Here is a 26,382-nt window from a genome sequence, read left to right on the forward strand (position 1 = left end):
CGTTCGCGGGCGAGAGCCGGCTCCCGTCGTTCACTATAGGAAACGCCCCTATAGGAAACGCCTCCTTGCTGCGGTCTGCAGACAGACTCTATTGGAAGTTTCCCCCTGAACCATCCGGGTCGGAAATGGACCCATTTCCAACAAGTTCCACCTTGGTGGTGCCTACAATTATAATGTATTTAAACATAGGCATACAAAAACTAAATTACATGATTGTCCCCTGCATTGGTATAGATAATATTAAGCACCTGAAATCAATGAAAATACCTAATAGTTTTCAAATTTCATAAACACAAAAAGTTGTTGCACAATTTAGGGTGTACCACATCTGGATGACTATGAAAAACTTGATATGTTATTCAAGAAGGGAACCTTTTTGTTATAGCATTTGATTACTTTGTTTGAAGACTAATACGATTAAATTACCTTGATTTTGAAATGAAATTATAGTTTGACTATTGCAAATGTACATTTGGTCTTTTGTAAACCAATAAAAGTTGAACCATTTGTATAAAGGGATAATTCAAAATCAATCAATCACTACACATGTGTGTATGTCAAGAGTAACTTGGTTTTTCATGCTGCTACATTGAAGATGGAATTGGCTTGAACCCCACCTTGTTACGGATATAAATACTTAAAGTAGGCCTACTCCTCAAAATGTAAACAGAACGTCTCTGTTCAAACATAATGTTAGCTGTTTCTGTTTACCTTGGTTTGTGGTTGGACTAAAATTGTTGGTGTGTAACTGAAACTGAATGAAGGCTTTTTTTCAGAATGAGCTATTTAGCGTCATCTACTGCTCTTTTTGAGATGCACAGGCAGCCTTCATGATGCATATCCAACCTCCTCATATCAACATAACAAATCACACGTGTGGAAATGTGATACCTAACTGAGAAGTGACTATGTGTGTTTGTTTTGTGTGGCTATTGTTTATGCTGGCTCACTGTCAGGGCTTACTGCTGTGACACTTGAATAGAACATAGCCATTATTAGTAGATAGTATTCTGGGGAAGAATATGTGTGCTGTGTGCACTTTCTATGTCTAAATAAAGACACTATAATTATGAGCATACCCAAATGCAGCATTCACTTCACTCCTTCATGCCCAGTAACAAGAACACTAAAGTAAATCACATTGAAAATGAGGGAAGAACATCATTCTCTCCTCTGATCTCAGTATGCTCAGAACCAGCCATAAACCCACCCACACTTTTGGCTCTGTTGGAAATAAACACGAAAAGAGATTTCTTTTTTTAAATCAGTTTTGGGCCTGCAGCACATGTGTAGCCTAGTTTAACACTGTGGCCACAAGATGGCAGTGTGTGCTTCAGGGATTCATTGTGAACCTTGAACCCCCGAGAAATCATGTATTGAGGACTGGATGTTAAATATTTTATCTCCACAAAAAAAGCTCTCCTGTTGCATTGTGCTGTAACCTAGCAGAGACCCCTTACTGACTGGCTGATCTGACTCACATAACCCAGCAGGGACTACTTACATTTGATATAGTGAGACTATGGGCAAGGCAGCTGTTTCTTTTTATAAGCCTCTTCATGAGTTTCATTACCATATGTGGCTTGTTTAAAAACCATAACTAATAGAAAGACCACTGTAACAGGCTACTATACATTTTTGGAAGGTTGTTGTACAAATGTTGCAGCAGTGGTGCAAAGTTCAGCTTCTAAAATAACTCATAGCCTCGTACAGACAAACATAATAGAACAAGATAAACCCCTGTCACCTGGATTTTCTGATTTCAGAAAAAGTACTCCCTTTACTTTTCGCCCTTTTGACTGAAAGAAAATGTCCTTGGCAAATTGTTGCCTACAAAACATTATACATCGCTCTTAACGTGTTTTAAAGTCATGATTAAGCTCACCTTCTTTGGCACAGTCAGCGCGCATGATGGGATGTGCGCTGAAGCCTACACTGGGCAGCAGCAGCGCTCTGCGGCTGATTCCTGGTTTGTAAATCCATGATTGGACAGACTCAGTCACGTTGTCCGTGAAGCTGTCAGTCCAATGCTGCACCATTGTTCCCTCAGCAGCCGGAAGGAGTGCTTGTCAAAGCACAGTTTTATATGCGACAATTGTACCGGTTAGTCCAATACTAGCCCTACTCGGGAAATCCGGCCCCGGTTTTTAATGATCTCACAGCGGTGGAGGATTTCCGCAGAGGGAAAACTGGTTTAGGGGGAAATTGTCAAGTCCATTGAGAGAGGGGCGTCATTGACTGGCTGGAAACTGATGATTTAACGAAATGAATGGTGAGCAATCAGAAATCTTAGGTAATAGGCCTGTAGGCTATTTGAACGCATTGATAGAGGGGGGAGTATTAGCCTGCTTTTTGTTGTTTTTCACGTATTTTCTCTGTTGCATGTAAGTCAATGTTATGTGTTTGCCTGCTGTGTTACCCTTAATATGTTGGGACCCATCCCATAATAATTTGTCAAACTCTTCTGTGCATCACACTTTGTGCTTGGGACATGTACTACAACTAAATAGTAATTCAAATAACAAAATACTATGAATACTTCAAGACCACTTTTTTTCTTTGTTACATCCACCATATCGACTATTTAATTGTTCCAATATTAAAAGGTTCAATGCTGCACATGGAACAGAAACAGAGCCCAAAGGGATCCTGCATGTTAGAGCTGCTGTGCCTTTGTGTCAAATGTTGAGGTTTCACATGTGTGGCACATAATACTTGGAACCGGCTGACTGGTAGCAAACTGGCTCATTGCCTGTCATGCAGACCAAATGGAGGAGAATCTGGTTCCCTGTAGAGCAGTCAGAGTCAGAGAGCTTGTTCCCCTCTCGCCTCCCTGGGGATGCCCCCAATCTTCCCAGCTCTAAAAGGGGACCACAAAGAGATTTGGATAACGCTCTGTCAATCATCTACACATGAATGCCCAAATTGCAAAGTTTCCCTGACAAGACCTGTGTATCCATAACAAGATATTGACTTTGTGACATACAACATTATAAATCAGACCATTACATTGGTTTGAGACTAATTATTTCTTTTGTGTGTTTTTCACAGAACAGAGGCGGGTCGCTGAAGTGTAATATATTTTGCTTAAGGTAAGACCTAATCTCCTTCTCATTGTCTTAAAATATCATACTGTAAGCCGTCACAACTCATTAACATATTGAATTTATGCCTGCGAGATAGTTGTCGTTCAAAGCTCGCAGAACTGTTGCTACACTGCCACAAAAGACCTGCTGATAACAAGATATGATGTGATGTTGATGCAGACAACAGTGTTTAGTCAATACAGACAGCTGCGCTATCCTCACTGGATTTTACTGCCTCTGATGTCAAAATGATAAAAAGAGAACATATTCTTTCTAGGGTGTGTTGTATTATGTCTTTGCTATTTATTTATTACAGCAAATCAACCATCAGTGCTGCCAAAATGTGAAAACCAGCCTTTGAAATGGTTCCTATAAAGACTGATGATTTGTGTTTACTGTTTCCGATGAAGCCATGTAGTTTTTATATGTTTACATTAATGTCATCAAATGATGCAGTTATGTGATCTGCCTCTTTCTACGGATTACTCATGAGTATGGCAGCATCTTTCTCCCTCCATGCCTTCTTTATTGATCCTCCGCCAGCCTCTTTTGTCGGAAAAAAAGGCAGCACAAACAGTCCTTCCCTGTGCGAAAGCACGCACAACATGCGACCATGCACATGGAAACCACACAACCATTCCCATCTTGTGATTGAGATCTGAAAGGTGAGGAGGGGGGGTGGGCGATATCTCTTCTTGTGACTGTGTATTCTTCCTCCTCAATCCATCTGTCTCCTCAATCTATCAGCCCCCAGTCCTCGGAGGAGCAGGATTTAATTAGTACACGTGGCACTGAGTTAAAGGACATTGCAACATTAAGTAGATGTATTTACTTGGGAAAAGCTGCATCATTAAGCTGGTTTATTTGAATAGGAGATCCAGTCATGCTGCTATTACATACTGTAGCACAGATGGCTAACGCTTGATAACAGTCAATGTGGTCCATTAAAGATTCACAGGAAAGGTGTTATGGCTTAATAACGCTAAGGACAGTTTCCCTGCAGGAGGCTGGTGTGGGTGAATTGCCTACACACAAAGGTTCACATACATTGCAAAAAACCTTTTGTTTTCTCTTATGAGGGAAAAACAAGAATTAGCAGCTTACTACTTTGTAGTCTAGGGATTAACTGAGTGGGGTCAAAGGTCAAATTGTAAATTGATGTGGGGAATTGGATTGTTATTTGGATTAAGGAAGACAATTAAAACAATATTTTGGAGTTGTAAATCCAGAGGAGTTGTTTACATCTCGCTCGATCTTACCATTGGAAAACATTGAGATGTGAGAGGAATCAAACAAAAAATGATGGACTAAATCATTCTCTCTTTTTTTTGTATTTTCAATGATGTTTACAAAAAAATATATTCATAATAAAAAAATAACTCAATATATACAGTGGGGCAAAAAAGTATTTAGTCAGCCACCAATTGTGCAAGTTCTCCCACTTAAAAAGATGAGAGAGGCCTGTAATTTTCATCCTAGGTACACTTCAACTAGAGAGACAGAATGGGGGGAAAGAATCCAGGAAATCACATTGTAAGATTTTTAATGAATTAATTGGTAAATTCCTCGGTAAAATAAGTATTTGGTCACCTACAAACAAACAAGATTTCTGGCTCTCACAGACCTGTAACTTCTTCTTTAAGAGCCTCCTCTGTCCTCCACTCGTTAACTGTATTAATGGCACCTGTTTGAACTCGTTATTAGTATAAAAGACACCTGTCCACAACCTCAAACAGTCACACTCCAAACTCCACTATGGCCAAGACCAAAGAGCTGTCAAAGGACACCAGAAACAAAATTGTAGACCTGCACCAGGCTGGGAAGACTGAATCTGCAATAGGTAAGCAGCTTGGTGTGAAGAAATCAACTGTGGGAGCAATTATTAGAAAATGGAAGACATACAAGACCACTGATAATCTCCCTCGATCTGGGGCTCCACGCAAGATCTCACCCCGTGGGGTCACAATGATCACAAGAACGGTGAGCAAAAATCCCAGAACCACACGGGGGGACCGAGTCAATGACCTGCAGAGAGCTGGGACCAAAGTAACAAAGGCTACCATCAGTAACACACTACGCCGCCAGGGACTCAAATCCTGCAGTGCCAGACGTGTCCCCCTGCTTAAGCCAGTACATGTCCAGGCCCGTCTGAAGTTTGCTAGAGAGCATTTAGATGATCCAGAAGAGGATTGGGAGAATGTCATATGGACAGATGAAACCAAAATAGAACTTTTTTTCTTTTTTCAACTAGACATGTTTGGAGGAGAACGAATGCTGAGTTGCATCCAAAGAACACCATACCTACTGTGAAACATGGGGGTGGAAACATCATGCTTTGGGGCTGTTTTTCTGCAAAGGGACCAGGACGACTGATCCGTGTAAAGGAAATAATTAATGGGGCCATGTATCGTGAGATTTTGAGTGACAACCTCCTTCCATCAGCAAGGGCATTGAAGATGAAACGTGGCTGGGTCTTTCAGCATGACAATGATCCCAAACACACCGCCCGGGCAACGAAGGAGTGGCTTCGTAAGAAGCATTTCAAGGTCCTGGAGTGGCCTAGCCAGTCTCCAGATCTCAACCCCATAGAAAATCTTTGGAGGGAGTTGAAAGTCTGTGTTGCACAGTGACAGCCCCAAAACACCACTGCTCTAGAGGAGATCTGCATGGAGGAATGGGCCAAAATACCAGCAGTGTGTGAAAACCTTGTGAAGACTTACAGAAAACGTCTGACCTCTGTCATTGCCAACAAAGGGTATATAACAAAGTATTGAGATGAACTTTTGTTATTGACCAAATACTTATTTTTCACCATCATTTGCAAATAAATTCTTTAAAAATCAGACGATGTGATTTTCTGGATTTTTTTTTTTTTTTTTTTTTTTTTTTTTTTTTCTTTCTCATTTTGTCTCTCATAGTTGAAGTATACCTAGGATGAAAATTACAGGCCTCTTATCTTTTTAAGTGGGAGAACTTGCAAAATGGGTGGCTGACTAAATACTTTTTTGCCCCACGTATATACTGCAAAGAATAATTAAGTCATCTCTCGTTTTGCCTCAAACACAACATATTATTTTAAAATCTAAAATAATAAACCATAGGAGTTACAGCATAAATTATTTAAATTATTTATAGATATAGAAATAATATGTTGACAGCTAATTCATAATTGTTATATTCCTGCACACAAAGGGCAGTATTTGTCAATCCTACTATTTGTTTGTGCTACATTTTATTGTCTGTAATTTAAAATAAAACACTAGATCGTCAATGTTCATGTTTTATTTCTCTCCCCAAACAACAAATACAAATTGCAGCATCAATGAGGAACAGGGTTGTATTGTGAACTAATATGAACCTTTCAGATTAGAGAGCAGCTTTGTGCGTCTCAGCAGGGTTCATGGTTTCAATTTAGTTGCTTTTGATGTGACTCTTTTTGTGTCTGTGGCTCCTTCCTGGCTGAGCTCTGGGCTTTCACGGTTCAGGATTGTGCTCTCTTGAGATGTTGCCATGACACCTATTTCCAATCTTTTGTCTGCCGCCAGCTTAATAAACGTTTGGAAAAGGATACACATTTCTGTGCCTTAATTAGTTTTATTTGTCAGTGCCTGGTACTCCACCAAATAAATGTCATAATATATAGCCAGTCTGAGCACAGACATCAACATCTGAAGTTATTCTGTGATATTTAGTTTCATTTTAAAATGTTCTATATTCAGTAATGCCACATCATTGGAACAGACATTTTAGTAGGTTCAAACCATGGTTCAAACTAAGGGAATATGTTATATGTCCATGTATTTCATTTTCTCAACACATTCTATATATACACCCTTGACTTGTAAGAATGTAAAAACCAAACTCTACTTGGAAACACTATCTTTATATTAGACATGGAAACACCCCATTAGATGTTTCATGAGATTCTTACTATTTAGCTTATGTAATGCTTCCCATGATTTGGTTGTGCTACATGTGACTTGGTTATATGTCATTTGTTTGTTTGTTTGTTGCCTTTATTTAACCAGGTGAAAGCCCTTGAGATCAAAAGATCTCTTTTTCAAGGGTGACCTGCAGGACATTAGTTACACATGTAACATAAAAACAACAGAACAACAATAAGGAAGACATACAACATAATGTACAGGGTACAGTTTACAAAACTCTATTTACAGTGACAGGTACCATGAGTATCAAACAGCATGTCACCCAGCCGAGTTTTAAAATGATGCAGGGGAACCAAAGTGCTCAGTTTTAAACAGGTTTGCAGACTGTTCCAATTTAGTGGAGCTGCACATCTAAAAGCTTTCTTCCCTAAGACAGTCCTAGCACTTGGCACATTTAATAAAACAACATCATGAGATCTCAGGCAATACGTACTTTCAATTCGTCGAGAGATCAGAGAGCAGATATAAAAAGGTAGTTTACCCAACATGGCTTTATAAATGAACATGTACCAGTGACTGAGCCTCCGTACAGTTAGTGAAGGCAGACCTGCCTTGGCATACAGGGTACAGTGATGAGTAAGTGCTTTACAGTTAGTAACAAATCTCAGAGCACTGTGATACGCAGCATCTAACTTTTCCAGGCAATGGGCAGGTGCATTCATATATATCAAATCACCATAGTCCAGCACAGGTAAAAAGGTCACAGTGACTAGCCTTTTCCTGGCTTCAAATGAGAAACAGGACTTGTTCCTGTAGAAGAAACCTAGCCTAACCCTCAGCTTTTTAAGCAGATTAGTGACCTGAAGTTTAAAAGTAAGACGATCATCAAGCCAGATACCAAGGTATTTGTAACAGGCAACAACTTCAAGTTTTGTTCCTTGCATAGTTACAATATCAAAAACAGGCTCTGGTGTCTTTTTTGCTTTTGAAAAGAGCATTACCTTGGTTTTATCCACATTTAAAAGAAGCTTTAATTCAGAGAGCTGAGTCTGAATAGTGTTAAAAACAGCCTGTAATTTAACAACAGCCTCTTTAATGGTGGGACCTACACAATACATCACAGTATCATCCGCATAAAAATGTAAAGTAGCTTCATCCACATTATCATCTAAACTGTTAATATATATGGAGAATAAAAGTGGTCCTAAAACAGAACCTTGTGGTACACCATTAGAAATGTTTAACCACTCAGAAGACAGTTCATCAAAATGAACATATTGGGACCTTTCAGAGAGGTAGTTCACAAACCAACCCACTGCAAGGCTGGATATGCCAATACTGAGTAACCTCTGCTTTAAAATGCGATGATCGACGGTGTCAAACGCTTTGGAAAGGTCAATAAATAGAGCTGCACAACTCTACTTATTATCTAAAATACTAGTAATGTCATTCACCACTTTCATTGTGGCAGTGATGGTGCTATGTTGCTTTCTGAAGCCTGACTGATGTTTTGACAGGATGTCATTTGTACATAAAAACTCCTTTACCTGTTCACTCACAAGGCGTTCGAGCACCTTAGCCAGAACTCACAATTTAGAGATTGGCCTATAGTTATTTAAAATAGTTGCCTATCACTGTCGTTGACTACTGTGTGATGACATTATGAGCAGATTTCTAATTTATCACAGCTACATTAAACAGTTATGCAAACTTAGACACATATTATGTCTCTTACTCTGACAGAAGTCTTTGTGATCAAAAGCTTGGATAATACATTGTGCACAATGGAGATGTGTGTGCAAATGTTTTTATCTTTTTTTCTAGTTTAACCAAATGTCTCATTATGTAATCTCTCATAGGCTACCTCATCAACAAAAAGGAATGAAGAAAGCAATCATAGTTCTTCATAAAATAATTTTTTCAAAATCGGCAATTGCTGTAATTAAAGAATCAGAATCGGTATTATTACCAAGTAGGTTTATACATACGAGGAATTTGTTTTGGATATATGGTGTGCATACAAAGACCCAGAAAGAAGAATATATAACAAAACAAAATAATATAAAAATAGGACTGTTATGACAGCTATTTACATTTTAAGACTATTATAATTAAAGAATCCGCACTCCTATTTTTCAATATCTTGGCATAAATTACAATAAAAACTCAAAAATAACTACATGTTTATTTCTTTGTAGCGTATATTTTTATTATAAGTAACAACAAAATCGTTCCTACCCATCAAGACTCTATCCATGGTCTATAGGTATTAATAACATATTTAATATAATCTATATATAAACTATGTTAAAATCCTAACTAACAACACATTAAATAACACCTTTTTAAATAGGTGTCTACCCTGAGAGCAATTCGTATGGACTTTCTCAGGAAGTATGTTTATCACCATACACCGTAATCACATGCAGTGCTGGCCTACTTCATAAATGTTCTAAGATAACAGTGCGAATGTTTTGCATATAAAAATTATTCAAGTTCTCAACATGATACTACTGGCTATATATAAATGATAAGGCTTGTCTGCAGAATATGAACTCCACATCCCAGCCTGTGTGAGAGATGAAAGCGGCCCGTCTCTCTGAAATGCTTTGGCAACTCGGTCTCTGCCAGCAAAACCGGCTTTTGCGAACTTTCAGGTGGCATGGGAAAATATAGTCATAAATAAAATATAGAGCAATGAATAATTTAAGCGAGCTTTGTGATTGACATGAGGGTGAGGGTACCTGATTATGCTTCTGCACTGTGTGACTTGAATTACAGCAAATCAAAACATTAGTCTGAATGTGTGAGTGCTCGTCTGCTCCGGCGTATTTGTATCACTGCTTGTAACAACAAAGACGGCTGAGATGCTGGATGTTATGTCTTCTCAAAGATTACATTTCAATTTAAGCATGTAGCTGTATTTCATTAAAACAGTGCTAATGCTGCTTGGTGTGAAAGAAGAAACCATGCCAGGAGTCAAAGGAGTTCACAAGCCTTCAACAAGTTCCTGCCAGAATATCCTCATTTACAGTCACTGATATTTCCAGCTCTTTCTGATTTAATTCAATCGTAAAATCATACTTGTGTTGATGGGTATCTAGTAGTCAGAGGCATCGGCGTCACCCTTTGCTCTGCACCCATGTGGTTAATAAGAAGCCGCCGTGCTTCCTCTATTGTTCTGTGAGGAGGAAGAACAGATCAATGATTCCCAGCACTGTACTGTAGCTGCAGGAGGCATCACCAGGCTGCAGCTCCTCCGTGTGCTGAGTGTTGAGCAGTGGGCTGCACCCCCCCCCCCCTCCCTTCCCCCTCCCTTTCATGTGTGTGGAGCAGATCTGTCTGCAGCCTCAGGCAAGTGCAAGTTAACAAATGTATAGAGCGTATTTGAAGTCTCATTTGCATAAATCTGTAGATGTCGCTACGTTTCCTTAAATGGATTCCTTTGTGTTTAATTGCTGGATGCTTTTCCCCCCATGTGTGTAGGCAATTCTTTAAAGGCTGCTAAGAATAAAGATGACTGTATTTGTCAATGGATGATTTTTTGTGTGTGCATAATTTGTCCATCTGACCTGTATTGCAGTACAACTGAACTGTACTGAACAACTTGGCAGGTGTTTTTTTGTTATATCCATCTAACATGAGTAATGAGGCCAGTTGCAAATGCAGAAAGAGGTAGTGCATAGATCACATATTTGTACATACAAATACGTAGCTTAACGGCAGCATTTGCACATTGATTTTTTACTACCCTTTGATTTTACCCCTTCTTTGCATACATTAATAATTGGTGTGTGGTCCCTACACATTCTCCAGGGAATGACTATGTTTCTGAAGTGTTATTCCCCAACATGAGCACATACAGATTAAGGCAGATGCCCCCTTGACCTTTTCGAAAAAACACTTTTCGACCAGGGCCTTTTCATGTATAATTTAGGAATCCATCTCAACCCCGCAAAATAGTGTCAATGAATATATGAGCAGTGTGTTTGTGTTCTCTCTGAGGCGGGGATCCTCCACTGACATCATCTGTATCATAATCATCCAGGCCACAGCCTCTCCTCAGGGGAGTCCAGCTGAGACCTAGTCCCTCTCTCTCTCTTTATATATGTCTAGTTATCTCTCTCCCCCTCTCTGCCTAGCTTTCTCTCTCTTTTTCAAGGTTGCTGTGTACGGCTGAGTGTGTCACCAGTGATGGATGAGTTTTAGCAAAACCTCAGACCGGCTGCATGGACAGGATCTTTGGTTGTTTCAGTATTTCTCTCTGCTCTGTGATCTCAATAGTTAGTTCTACTGGAGTGCATCACTCAGACTACTACAGTGAACAACAACAAAAGAACATAAAAAATAAGAAGAAAGAATTAATGAAAAGATCTGCCAAGCCATCTGGGCTGTATAATGTGTGCTTGCTTCATCACTGTGGAAACGCTAGCCATATTGAATGGCATTGGCATTTGGCACACTCAAATACAGGGCAGGAAGGAAATGTGCAATCCATAGCTATCTGAACCCCCCCACAACCCCACTTGTATCCCCCAGTCCTCCCCCAGTCATTCAAAGAGGAGTCTGATGGTCCTCCTGGAGTAACTGCATCTCCTAAAAACAAGTCATACACATATTGAACGGACTAATTAGAGATTACAAACAGTCATCCAATCTTTCAAAGCAATACCTATGCAAGGTTCATGGAGCACAGGAAAGGTGAGCTCAGGGCAGTTAACAGACTTCGGGCTCTGGATGTCAGTGTTAAGGAGGCAGCTCTGGTATGATGTTTGCTTGGTTCTAAGATGGCTGAACTGTGAGTCTTCCAGACCTCTGCACCATAAAGCGATAGGAAACGGAGTTTGGTAGAAGCCTGCTTGTGTGGCTGGCAGAAAAGTGTATTTGTGTCAAACTGCCAATAAAGATACATGGTACATGTGGGGATGTGGCACAGTCCATAAGAACTTCTATCCACTTAATGTTTATGACCAGCCCAAGTATTGTTCATGCCTTTGGAAATGCACCATGGGTGCACTGCAGTTCTGAATGATGGCAGATGGCTTTATGATCTTTATGCCTCAGCTTCCTAGTAGAGCCGAAATAAGCAGCTGATTGCGACCTGATGGAGCCCCTTGACCGTGGACTTGATTATATAGGTGGAAGAATCTGCCATCTGTGCTGTATGATGTTTTAACATACTGTGAGATAGCTGTGTTAAGTGTCGGGATGTCTGTGATAAAGGTGATAAGTAGTGTGGGGGTGCAATGAATCATCCCTGGTTTATTCCAGGTTTGCCGTTGAAGTTTTGATTTGTGGCCACTGCTGCCAAACAGTTGCTGATGTGTTGACATGAAGCCAGTTCAAAGTCAAATGATTTGGCGAGATCACTCAAGGGTTCATGTAATGATTGCTTTTACAATTTGCATTTTTAATTCAACACATGAATACCCTTGGATGTTGATACCCAGGCAATATTGCAGGAATACTTTTCCTTTCAGGTCATATAAATACAAAGCAATCAGTCTCCTATTTATCTAGTTCCGTAATACAGAAAACAAACAAACCGGATGAATTAACCTTAATGCTTTGTGTTCTTTTCGAAAATGTTACTAATAAGTACTCCTCTATTTTTGCAACAATAGGACACTGTTATGAGATATCGTTAGTATTTACCTTTCATCTTATGAAGTGGGAGTAGGGCAGAACGTTTGCATATGACCTCAATTACATGTATGCATACACAAATGATTTATTCTCAACCTTTTCTTTGTTTAATTTTGTGCCTGCTGTCTTCAATTTCATTCTTTGAAATAAGAAAGCCTCTTGAAAGTCGGAGCAAATATAGGTCACCATCACTGGCGCAATGGTGTAAAAAATACCATCTCCTTTATGTTTTGCATCTTTATGTAAGAGGGCAGCATATATCAGTGATGTTGGTGGATGAATACAAAAATGACATCGAAAAGAACAACAAGGTTGAAAATCACAGATGACTATTGTATGATATGTGTTGTCATAATACACATTCTTTGTAGTTATTTTCAGTTCCATTACAGCATTTATCTTAAATTGAGCACAGTAACAAAACCATGCCGTAATCCAGACCAGTTCAGTAGTCCTGCAATATGAACTGTGCCTTTGTAATGTTACTTTGTTTTGTTAGAGATTCATGCATCACAATAAATGAGAGTTTAGCATTTTGCTATCTTTCTGTACTAGACTGAACAACAGGTGTTGCTTTTATTGCGTCTACCCCTGTTGTGTGTGTATCTTGTTGCTGCTGCTGTTCTGTTGTGATTCTTTATTGTTCTTTGGTCCTCCAGATCAGATTCAGCCGTAATTGCCAGCTTTAATCTTTGAGTGCTCTGCAGATTGAGTCAGTAAACCTAGCATCCTTTGTGCTGACCGCATGTTTAAAAGCAGCCATTTCAATGGCTTACATCACTCCTAAAAGGGATATAATCCATTAAATAGTATATTATTCCCACTGCTGCTACTACTGCTATCTCTTCTAACTTCATCATTGTAGCGTGCTCTCTGGAAACACAGCTCGTACTACTTGACATAAGTGTTGCAACTTAAATATAAACATTTTCCTTATGAAATACTACACAAATGTAGGTGACCTAAAATATGTGATTCAGATCAATGACGATGTCTCAAGGTAAAGGGCAAATGGACATACATGCTTGCTAATTTGTCTGTGGCTGACTCGGTATACAAGAGAGAGATGCTATGTGCATTGTAAATAAGAGACAATGGTGATAGAGGAAGAGCTCAGTGCGGGCGAGGCGAGGTTCAGTGAGGACACTGGTTAGGATGCAAAACACTGCAGAGTCGGATGACAATTGTTTGTCTTGCCTCAAGGAAACAACACATAAAAATGTCAATAAACGTTGACATTTTATAATAATAATAATACATTTTATTTCGAGGCGCCTCTCAGGACACCCAAGGTCGCCTTACAGTGCATTTAAAAGTTAAAACAGCTAAAACAAAAACGGAACACAAATTAATCGAACCAACAAGGCAATACAGCAGCATAACAGCATAAAACAGGCAAGACAAGAAAATAAACTATACCTTTCAAACCCTCACATGGATTTAAATCATGCAGATGGGAGGATTTGAGGAGAATGTCAATAACTATAGTATACTATTTACTTCTGCGTTGTAGTCTCAGAAACAATCCTCTGGCTGTACAAAACGCCTCTAAGCTTGGATCTATCCTGTATGAGGAAGTGCATGACCTTTTGGACAAATGGTCCACTTGAGTGTGAGGATTAACGGCTGTCTGTCTGCACTAGCGTAGGCACCACTAACTCTTCTGGAGAACTTCCTGGCATAGGAAGTGCTGGGATCCCATTCACTACAGTGCGGGCATATCGTATTTCTTGAAGGATGACGCATGTTGATATTTTCTAAATAAACATCTTTTGGGTTTATAATCAGATTTATACCAGTTTTTGTAGCTCGATGTGTGTAATTGTGTCTCATTGAATTGGAATGGAATCATCCTTTGATTTCATTCGGTCTTTCCAAGGCATCTAAGCTTTTATTTAGATGAATGGGCTTTTTGATAGTCCGATTGCGTTGCTGGCATCAGATGTTTCCTTTTCTTTGCCCCATTCTCTCTCCTTTCCACCTCCCTACTCTCCCCCTCCACCTCTTCCTCATTCTCCCCACCTCTTTACTATTCCCCCCTGAATCCCCTCCTCTCTGCATCGTTGAAACAACCCCCCCACCTCCCCCTGCCGTCTCTGTTCCCCACTGCCCTGCATTTCCCATACCCCCGCCCCTTTATCCATTTCTCCAACATTCTGTCTTTCTCCCTCTTTTCTGACCCACCCCCCCATACCTCTCACCTCCTCCTCCATCTACTTGCCCCCCTCCCCGTCCCCAGCTCATGTTGGTAAAAATATCTGCAGACAGCAGGAGCAGAGGCACGCCTCTCTCTCTCTCTCCCTCTCCCTCTCTCTCTCTCCCTCTCCCTCTCCCCCTCTCTCTCTCCCTCTCCCCCTCCCCCTCTCTCTCTCCCTCCCTCCCTCTCCCTCTCTCTCTCTCTCTCTCTCCCTCCCTATCAGACATCCCACCCATGTGATCTCACAGGCTGCCTCTGCTTTGCTCCACTCTGCTCCAGTCAGGCTTCTGCCTTTCCGCCGGCTGCAGCTAATGAGCCTTTGTGTGGCCAGCCAGAGAGAGAGAGGAGCACAGTGACAGACAGAGAGTTTAACTGAGAGACTGTCCTCTTGCAACAATAAAGCATATGGTGCAGTCAGATCTGGAACATTACAATCTCTCTCACACTCCTGCACCCTTTTTTTCTTATGCCCGTGGAGCTAAGGGGGTTAGCTGCAAGTCAGTGGACTGAAACAAAATGGGAACCTCTTCAATCATCATGTTTCACCTTTTCTTCTTTTGAATAGCCACATTTATGATTGTGTGGCTGTGCTGCTCTGAGAAGAGGTGAAAGGACTCACAGTCTGCCAGTGGATACAGGTCAGTTGTTCCTGTGAGGGCCACAGAGGAGTGTCATCTGGTCATCGCAGGACTGATGTGTCATGACTTGCACCAGATGCCATAGGCTTGTTGGCATCACTTGGCATGAGGGTTTTGAGCCTCGTAGTGTCACATTGGTTTTATCGTCACTGTGGGAACATTGTGAATGACGAGGGGGGAAATAATTGTATTCAGAGTGCAAGTGTGCTACGGTGCCGTGAGCGCTGTTGATTAAGGACAGGAGTTGGTTTCCATAGTTGATGTGTGTGCTCAGAGAGGCACACACAGGGAGGGGCTTTCCAAGCTGGCTTTTGCTGCATTATTTTCTCTGAGATGTTCTCCCTTTTACCATACTGATGCTGGCCAGCCATGATTAGTGGTAAGGCAACAGGGAAGACAAAGAAAGAGCTGTTCAGAGAGAAGCAACACTCTTTTGTTTATGGAGCCATGATGAAAGAGGTTCACCCAAGATTACCCACAGCTCTGTGGCTCATGAGGTCATGCCCACCCAGTGTCAAGGCTTTACCTCTGATTTCATGCTGTCATTACAGAATGCAAATGAGCTAGCAATGCATTCATCTGAGTAACTGTGATGATCATTTTCTTAGATATGAATTAACCTTGGTGCTATATGAAGAACCCGTATACACCGTATGTATCACCGGAAACTCTGCCATATGGGAAAGCACTATTTGTGTGAGAGTACATTAGCATCTCCATGGAAACCACTTTTGGTATCAGAGCCTAGTGCAGCATCAGCAGAGGGCTAATCCTACGAATAGGTTCCAAACGAAGCTTTCTAATTAGGACCCTCACTAGGAAATGGACTAAAATTAAACAGGTCATTTCTGGTGGAAATTTCCACAAACATAATAAGTGAAGAATGTAATAAATAATAATAATAATAATAATAATAGATTTAATTTGTTAGCGCTTTTACAGGTGCTCAAAGATGCTTTACAGATATAGTGAAGGGAAAAGAAAAGGAAGGAACAACAAATAAATATATAGTTAAAGTTAAAGTCAAATAATACAAAAACAATCACACATTAAAAGCCAGATTGAAGAGGTGAGTTTTTGTGAGTTTTTTGAAGGTGGTGAGGTCAGTGCAGTCTCTGATGGGTTGGGGGAGTGAGTTTCAGAGGGAGGGGGCAGCGACGGAGAAGGCTCTGTCCCCCCAGGTCCGGTGATTGGTGCGGGTGGGGAAGGATAAGAGGTTAATAAATGTGTTTATTTGGTGTTTGATTAGCAGCTTCAACATTTGACATCCTACAAGACTCATTATATATATTTCAGGATTAGTTCCTTAATTAATGTCATTATGTCTTGTCATAATCACTCAGCAGAGAAAGGGGATTGATGGTTTCTTGTCAGCCAGCTCAGTTATTGGCTTTAGAGAATGTAAAAGATGGTTAACTCCTAAGCTTGATTTAATGGGTCAACAGATCGCTGACCACTTTAACGAGATTAAACGTTCAAGTACTGTTTTATGCATACATATAAATACTGTTTTAGCCTCTCAATGACAGATATGTGTTCTGTTTTTCTCTTTTCTATATCATATTTAACTAACTGGTCTTCAAATACATTTAAATACATCACTTTAGAATAGTGGGATGGACATTTATCAATATTTTCTGAAATGTTATCATCAGATTAATCTATGATGGACATTATTAGTTACTGTCCCAGTTAACTCCTGCTCAGGATGACCTCTTTAGGATTTGAAATACAACTTCATATAATTTCTCTCTGAAAGGAAATCTCTGACTCCTCTCTATACACTTCGTCCCAGATGGAGGCTGCCTCACTTTCCTTGGTTGTATGGAGAGTTGTTTACTCTGTATGTTCTCCAAATGCTGGCAGTGCCATGTCTCTGCGCTGAAACCCCCAGCCTCCTGGGAACAATGACCCTCTTGCTGGCAGCGCTAGTCCACTTTGGGTTGCATCTCTTTCTCTCAGGCAGCGTTTGCATCTGTAATGACTCGATAGCAGAGCCCAGATGAAACACTGTGAATGGAACTCCCCCACGAGCTGCTCTGGCAGAAAGACAGAGTGGGACTGGGTGAAGATGCCTGCTGTCTTTACTGATTCCAGTTTGGGAGAGAAAGCAGTGAGGGGAAAGCTGCCAGCCATATCATCCCCTGCACTGTGGTGTTATTGGGTTTATTTTCAAATGTGCCATGACGTTCTAGCTACTGTTGTTATTAAAAAGGAAGAGATGACTCTTCATCTAAGCTAGAGTTCATTTTAAGCAATGTCTTAAATTATGAATAGCGATTAAATAAGTCCTGTAATATCACAGCCATTACACATTGAATTCTAATGGCACTATATTATTTAAGGGGGTAAAAAGCAGTTATCAAAATATAGTTTGAAAGTCACAATGCAGTAATTCCAGTGTAATGGTGATTAGTTTTAGTAAAGGTGACGGATGTGCTTGTTGTTTTTCGGTGTAAATACATCATCAGTCAGAGGTAGTTAATGGCTGTCCTCAATTGAAGTGGCCTGTACACTCCTGTGAAAGTGCTGTAACCACCATTTACATCCACCTTAAATGCCATACAAAGATAGTTGTATTTATTTATTTTTCACTAAATGTGAACACCACTCTGCCTGATTTAACAATAAAGCTGCTGTATATATATTATTATAATGACACCATTTAATGGTATTTATAACAAAAGGTTCAGGGATAATATATGTTGGTCCACTTTAAATCTTATTTTAGCATGATTGACTTTAGTGCAGATTGTAAGGCAAATTAGAGCCTTCCACAGTATTTGTTTTTCACTCCGCTCTTCGGTGACTGTGGCTGCCTTCGCTCTTTTTTCCTGTAGGAAGCATCTGACATAACAGAAGCTCATTACAGACATACAGGATGTCACTCATTATCCTATCGGGCTGCATTATGTACAAATCCCTTTGGGTTGCACAGATTGTTGCCATGCTTCAATAGCTTCAGGGAATAGCAAGCACATCAGCATGTGTGTGCACCTGTTTCAATTGACATAAACATCTATCCTAAAGATGCACGGTTAAGTTGTGTTGCATTATTCTTTTGAAAAAGCTGCAGATATGTTTTTCCCTTTAAGACAGTGTGATGTCCTATAGGGTGTAGTATAATGTACGTCAGTGGATATTTTAGTTGATCAGAAATGAAATCATCTTATAGTACACAATACTGAAAATAATACAAAAACAGTATATTGTTCAGAATTTCAGAGACCAGGAGCACTGTATTGCATGTTCATCCTGTGTCGTATTTTTCTCAGCCTCTCAATCGAAGACAGTTGAATGAACTTCCTGTTAGGCAGCCGTAGTATGTAATTAGTAGCTTTCTCCTTCCATCTCAGCTCCTTTGTGCCAAGGTGATCATTCGCCCAGGGAACGCCTGGGAGCTGGGATAGCGGCAGGAGAGATTTTCTGTGTGTGTTTGTGTGAAGGGGGGGAGGGTGATGGTAGTCTGGGTCTCATTTCTAATTAAGTGTGTTGAGGATTATGAAGGCCCTAAACTGGATATTAAATAATGTGTGCCCCTCTGCTGTCTTTGGGTTTCAGGTGCAGGTGCAGCGGGCCATGAGTGGAATACTGAAAAGGAAATTTGAGGAGGTGGAAGCCTCCTCCTCCCCCTGCTCTTCCTTGCGGGAGTCTGATGATGAGGTCTCCTGCAGTGAGAGTGGGGATAGCAGTGACAGTGTCAACCCCTCTGCCTCAGGCCCTTTCACCCGTGAGTGCCTCTGTCTTTTAAATTCATTCAGGGAGCTCAGTGCACTATTGACAGTAAGAATAATGTCATAATTTCCTCCTGAGGTAAAGAAAGACAAAGCACTGAATTGATATTGAAGAATGGATTAACACTCAGATACAACCTGAATTTGCAGGATGCAGAGAAAGCAGATCTACATGTCTTTTTGATAAGTAATGAGAATTTAGAGTCATAAAGGAGAGGGGATTACACAAGAAGAGGCTGAGTGATGCTGAGAGTCCAGTTGCTGTAATAAAAGGGAAGGATGCAAAGGCAGCCTCCCTCATTAGGAACAGCATCAGTTTACAGGCCCAGCCAGATGAATACGCTGCAGTCTCAAGCTGTGCAACACTGGTACCGTGCATGTAAATAATCCACACTCTAAGAACACTAAAATCCTTGTTAGATATTTATGTAAATCATATTGTGAAATGAAAGGTGGGGGCAGTTCTTATTGCATAAACAATACGTTCAGCAAATACACATAACATATTTTAAAAAGCTCAGGGCCATAACAATCATATTCTTCATTATTTCTTGATTCATCTCTTTTGCTCTATAACATGTAGTGATGAAAAAGGCCTTTCAATATTTTCTGAAGCCTATGTTGACAACTTCAAATAACTAGTTTTGACCAACCAAAAAACAACGGAGAATGCAGTAAACATGACTTAAAACCATTTAATGCATTATATTAGATTTCAGCTACAGCTAAGATTAAAACATATTAACAAGGATTTATCACCTGCAGGTATACAAAGCCTGTTTTGATTTACATTGAAAAGGTCACAGCTAATATGCAGTGAAGTTCCATAAGACGCCTGCTACTGAGATTTCATTTATTGATGGCTTGAACTGATTTGTAAAAACTGCAGTCCTCATTGAAGATAAACCAACCACAATGCCCCCTGTGCAATTTTAAAACGACACTAAAGACTTATCTAACAACTACAACAGTGCATTTGTTATTCTTAATGTCTGAAAGGTGAGATAACATTTATGTAATCGGATAATAATGCTGTAGTTTCTTATTTTGCTGGGGGGATACTGAAAGCATCCAGAAATGTGGTTTAAAACAAACCTTAATAATATAATTCATAAAGAACAAAATCAATTATTTATTTTTTTCGGATAGGATGTGTGTTAATTTGCACAGTTTGCCAAGTGATTGTTTAAATGTATCTTTAATTAAAGTCAACACTACATTAATTTGTTCAATGATGCATCATTTTTTAAATGTGTGTAAATGACATGCGGCTGGGTGACCCCTTCCCGCAGCGAGACATAAGTAGGGTGCTGCGTCCCCAGAGGCGGAGCTTAGCCTCTGTCAGCTGCAGCTGCTGGTAGCGAGAGAAGGTCATGTGACAGAAACAAGGAAGCTGTGCACTTTAAAGACAACTGTGAAGTGACACAGGTATATGTGCGTATACAGTGATTTACTGTCTTGGCAGACAGATGAAACAATTAATTCCAAGTGGTTTTACACCCCCATGCTGTTGTGTTTGTGAGAAGAGGAAAAACTATCTATAATTATTATTTTTTAGAGTGTTTGTAGAGAAACACTAGATGATTCACTTGCAAAAGATGAAGAAAATAACAGTTAGAATTGAAAATACCTGTGAGATGTTGTTTTCCCCATTTGTTTTTATATGAATAACTTAAAAAAAGGCTGATTGTAAACACTGTAACATATGTCTTTACACCTAAAACAAGCTGCTAGCTGTTTGCATTTCTCTTAGTAGATAATGAAACTCAGTCTGACAGCTCTACATCTGTGTGTGTGTGTGTGTGTGTGTGTGTGTGTGTGTGTGTGTGTGTGTGTGTGTTGGAACCAGATGGTTTCTATTTGTCCTGTCTGTCTAATATGGGCTAAACGCTGGGAACACTGCTTCTGTGAACCAGCACTCTTCATTTCAGGGCCAGGCAGGGGATTATTTATGCTCCACCGTTGCCCTCCTTCTCTCTCCTTAAAAAGACACACTGAGGACTTGCATGCCAAGCGGAAGCACAGAGATGTGATGAAATCCTTACCTACCAAGCTGTGCTAAGATACTTACATTTAAAAGCTGGCTGTAAAGCTGGCAAAAATGAATTCCTCACATTTTTAAGGACAATAAACTCTGTCCCAGATTTTGCCTGAAAAACACGACTTATCTCAACAGGCGTTACAAGGCAATACAACTCTTCTACTCAGACATTTTAACAAATAGTGTTAGGACACATTGTAGACATTTAATTCTTGACAAATTAGATTAATGAAAGCTCAAAAACAGTTTAATACCACGATGACAAGCACATACAAATAAGATAAGAAGTACTTTATTGATTCCAAAAATGTAAACATCTCAATAGAAATAAAATAGCATTAAAAGAGAGTAGAAAATATAATTATTTTACAAAATGTTCAGTAACAAGGATATTATATATACATAAGTATGTGAGGAATGGAATATTATTAATATACAATGTACTACCTCTTTTTAACATGACCTTCTTCTTTGGCAGCTGACTCGATATTGAAGAGAGAGAAGCGCCTGCGGACGAGGAGGGTGCATTTTGAGAATGTGACGGTGTACTACTTCAGCCGGCGGCAGGGCTTCACCAGCGTGCCCAGCCAGGGAGGCAGCACACTGGGCATGTCCAACAGGCACAGCTGGATCAGGCAGTACTCCCTTGGAGAATTTGCCGTGGAGCAGGAGAGGATCCACAGAGACATGCTTAGAGATCACCTGAAGGAGGAAAAACTCAATTCAATCAAACTCAGGGTAAATGCTTTGTAATCAGTATCTGAAACTGAGTTATCAGTTAACAGTATCATTCAGCAGATATCGCCGTCAAAGAGCCTACAATTAGTCTTTGTTTAAAACAGAACTGTGTTTTTGTTCTTTTATAAAATGGCTTGAATGCGCTTCATTCTTCTTTTTCAGCTGACTAAGAATGGCACGGTGGAGTCTGAAGAGGCCAACACACTCACAGCAGACGACATTTCTGACGACGACATAGATCTGGACAACACAGAAGTGGACGAGTACTTCTTCCTGCAGCCTCTTACCACTAAAAAGCGCCGGGCCCTGCTGCGCTCCTCTGGGGTCAAGAAGATTGATGTGGAAGAGAAACATGAACTGCGGGCCATCCGGATGTCCAGAGAGGACTGTGGCTGTGATTGCAGAGTCTTCTGTGACCCAGAAACCTGCGCCTGCAGCCTCGCAGGGATCAAGTGCCAGGTAAACCCCATGACACGCATGTCTTCACAATTCAACAGAAAAACATACTGCACATTCAAAGGGAAGGGGCAGCCATCAATGACTGATTATTTATTAAAGGTCTCTTATCATGCAAAATGCACTTTTTAATGTCTTTTATACATGAATATGTGTCCCCAGTGTGTAAGGAGACTCACAGTGTCAGAAAACAAAACCCTCTCTCTTTTCCTCCGTACCCACATCTCTAAAAACGGGTGTCCAACGGAGCGGATCCAGATTTGGCTGCGGATATGACGTAATATCAGAAATTCGGCTTTACACCCACGGCCCTATCAGAAACGTCGCTATCAGAAACAATGCGTGTCGTGTTTTGGAAGTAATATGGTCTTTGTTTACATTAGCAAGCATGCTAACACTCAGAGCTAACCTGTACTGGAGAGAGTATGTGTAAAGAAGCAGGAAATAAAAAAAAGGAACTCACCTTGTGGAAACCGGCAAGAGAAAAAGCATTTGAGCTCCATACTGTTTCAGAAATATTCCTTGATGTGGTTTTGAACATGATATGGCGTTTCATCACAGCAGCATTTAGAGTATCTGGGTAGAATTATTAAAGCTACGGACCCGGAATCAGCACTTCTCTAAAAGGGCTGAAATATAGGGGTATGAGGCATGGCTAGAATGGGTGATCTGTTTAGTATTTTGAGCAAAACACTTCATAGACTTGTTTTGTATACATTTTTATATAGAGTCCTGAGTCCTGAGACCTATAATATATGCCTAAAAATAGTATAATAGGAAACCTTTAAGAAGCATTAATTATTTGGTATATTCGCGATATTATCATATGAGACAGGTCGTCTGTTGAAAAATAAATTAACAGCCCAGTAAATGTTGTGTTTATCACAGGTGGACCGTATGTCATTTCCATGTGGCTGCACAAAAGAGGGCTGCACCAACGCAACTGGGAGAGTGGAGTTTAATCCCATCCGTGTTCGGACCCACTTCCTGCACACCATAATGAAGCTGGAGCTGGAGAAGAGCCGTGAGCAGCAACAGGTGTCCCCCAACAACGGTTACCGTAGCGAAACCACCGACCTGGGAGCTGGAAACCCTCTGGTTCAGTCCCAGCCAAGGTTGGAGTACTCTATGTCGGACACCATTCCACAGACTCCCAGCATGCACCTGCAAGCCGCGGACGGGATGGAAGAGCAGCTAGATGACGAGGACGAGGAAGAAGATGAAGAGGAGGAGGAAGAGGAGGAGATTGAGGACGACGATGAGGACGAAGAGGATAGTAGCAGCGTTTGCAGCGGACTGTCTGACTCCAGCACCCAGAGCTTGGCCAACAGCGACTCTGAGGACGACGAGGAGGATGAGGAAGACGAAGAGAAGTCTCAGGGCGTCATGGCGACCCCGCCACTGTCCCACACTGAGGTCGTCCCCTTGTCGTCAGTGCTTTGTTACAGCGATGGCTCTGTGACTCATGATAACAACATGAATGGAAACAATTACTTAATGAACTCGTCTCCGGCTGAGTACTATCAGCTGGGGAGCTCCGCTGAGGTCTCTAACGGACAAACCAGCCGACCCAGTGAACCGTACGGAGAGTCCTTAGCATTCCAAGAGCCAGTTGGCACTAGCAACAGCAGCCCGGCCCAAGGACAGCTCAACATGTCTGCCGAGCAGTACACAGACTTCTCTAATCAGGCTGGGGAACAATACACAGCTAATCAACATCTCACGCTGACCAACGTTTCTGCTGCTGCTGCTGCTGCCGCCCCTTTGACCTCCTACACAGATGATCCGGAGAAAAAGCCGTCGTCCAAAGCAGCGTTTGTGGAGCAGCCTGACAGCAAGACACAGTTAAAAAACTACCTGAACAATAACACCCAGGGTTCCTACAGTAGCTTGTGTGTGACAGCTGATCAGTCGCAGCAAGAGTCAGCTGTTAATGGCCATTCTGACATGACCTTACTAGCAAACAGCACTAAGAACCTCCCTTTACCAGACCATTGCCCCGAGGTCACAGCCATGTAACGGGCCTCGCCTTTTAAAGTGTTCTTTCATGACCACTTCTGCCTGACCAAGTGGTGTTTTAATAATCATGTGTTTTTTTGCCATTAGTTGACCTTAAAATTCAAGCAATTGACAGCACCGTAATACATGTTCATCTGTAACTGCTGTATAAAGCCATAGGGTTGTGATTTAAATGTTTTAATTATTTGCTCCTGAAGGTTTATCCGCTACAGCGTGTGCTTAAATTGCAAGATGGAACAGATAAAAAAAACATTTTAAAGCATCAGTTATGTCATGCCGTGCAATGTATCTTGTAATTTCAGATGTAAAGTTCTAGTTTTAAGCAGATATTGTACCGTAGATGGAACTTTTGTATGTCTACTCTGTCAAATGTGCAAAAAAGGTTTATTGTCTGTTTATGTATTGTTTCTGAATTATGCGTATACTTATATATTGTAAATGTTTTGATAACAATACGCATGCTGATTCTGGGATTTCAGTGAAATGTAGGGGATTGGGGATCTCTTTTGTTTTATATGAAAATGTGTTCATTTCTCGTATTCTTTCTGTCACTATTATACGCTTTTCTATGGTTTTGAAAGGCATGAAAAAGCTTGAACTGTTATTTTTATCTTTGGAATACAATATTAATAGCATAAAATGTCAACAGCCTTTTGCACTTATGTGAACTGGTCATGTCGCATGCAGTTGGAAAATGATGGCCCCTAACTCTTTTCTTTCTCCACTGTTCCCTCTTAAAAATAATGTAAATTGCAGGTGCCTCCACGGAACAAAATGTATTCTTTGAAACATTTAGTAAATACAGGGATATTAATAAAGTAGCACTGACAAAATATTGACCCGAGATAATGTGCCAGTATTTAATAAATTAACTGCTTATTGGATTTCTGCTTTTGAACATCATATAAGCCACATTCCAATGTCTCATTACTAAGATGTTTATTTATGGGGATCCAATAATGATGTTGATTTGCTCTATTGAAGTGATAAGTGCAATAGTTTGAGGGCTTTTAATAGGCATTCCCTTTAAGTGAAGATCTTCAGTAAAGTAGACTGAAATGTATTTTAATTGGTTGCCACGGCACTTGATAGTGTGGGTAAAGAACCATTAGTTCAACAATGAATATGCCACAGTTTTGATAATTGTATACAGGAGAGGCAAATGTTCAAGGTTGACAAAGCTCATTATCAGACATGACTCATATCATTAATTAACTGCTACACAATATGACTCACTGACAAAAAGGAAATTGGATTGACGGCTCAACAAAGGGGAGGGGGACTGCAATAATTAAGTGAATAGTACTACTGTTGCTGAAGAGCTTTACCTTGAGCTCTGCACCTGTATGGATACAGATATTTGTGTCTTCTCAAGGCTTGCAAATATCTGCCCCTAACTCATTATCAGAAGGGTCAACGCTGGGGTTTTGGTGTTTCAAAAGAAGTGGTTTGTACAAAGAAGTGCACAGACTGCTTTCTGGCAATCAGTGGCATCAACATGGCCTACAGAACAGATGAATTGTGCCAAAGCATACAGTGTGAGAAGGCTAGCTACAATGACACTGCATCCGGTTAGAGATCCTGTGTTGGCATTTATTTTCCAGTATTTATTATGAATGATATATATTGAAATGTGTATTTATTGTGGTTTACTAAAAGTCTGTATTGAGTAAATTGCTTCACTATCTTAAAACTGTATTTTGTTCCATGCTGGTTGTGAGTTGTAAAGCTTCATGTGCCTGATTTATTTGAATATATTTCTTATTCTGTGAAATGCAAACATTTTGCACAAAATGGTACAGTTTTTTTCAATGTGTTTGGTTTTCAAACTGTAGATAGTCAATTTCCTTTTCAGTTGTTTCATGGATTTGAAATTAAAATTGCTAGCCAACGTTGTACAGCTCAGTGATTTCTTAGTGCAAAGCGCCCTCTGCAGATCA

General features: G+C 40.4%; 1 protein-coding gene across 3 annotated transcripts; it reads left to right on the top strand.

Annotated features, from left to right (window-relative positions):
• The first annotated feature begins 2,045 nt into the window (after window positions 1-2,045).
• csrnp3 (cysteine-serine-rich nuclear protein 3) lies at window positions 2,046-26,337 on the top strand. 3 transcript variants are annotated; one of them, XM_034109489.2, is made up of 6 exons: window positions 2,046-2,272; window positions 3,052-3,092; window positions 19,016-19,184; window positions 21,708-21,967; window positions 22,130-22,426; window positions 23,312-26,337. In XM_034109489.2, exons 3-6 carry the CDS (start codon window positions 19,034-19,036, stop codon window positions 24,440-24,442), a joined length of 1,839 nt encoding a protein of 612 aa, XP_033965380.1. In that variant the 5' UTR covers window positions 2,046-2,272; window positions 3,052-3,092; window positions 19,016-19,033; the 3' UTR covers window positions 24,443-26,337. The 3 variants fall into 3 exon arrangements, with proteins under 3 accessions (XP_033965380.1, XP_033965382.1, XP_033965381.1); XM_034109491.2 differs by having other exon boundaries at window positions 3,057-3,092; XM_034109490.2 differs by lacking the exons at window positions 2,046-2,272; window positions 3,052-3,092 and adding an exon at window positions 15,124-15,454.
• The last annotated feature ends 45 nt before the right edge of the window (window positions 26,338-26,382 follow it).

Source organism: Pseudochaenichthys georgianus, chromosome 21, assembly GCF_902827115.2.
Source record: "Pseudochaenichthys georgianus chromosome 21, fPseGeo1.2, whole genome shotgun sequence".
Classification (NCBI taxonomy): Eukaryota; Metazoa; Chordata; class Actinopteri; order Perciformes; family Channichthyidae; genus Pseudochaenichthys; species Pseudochaenichthys georgianus.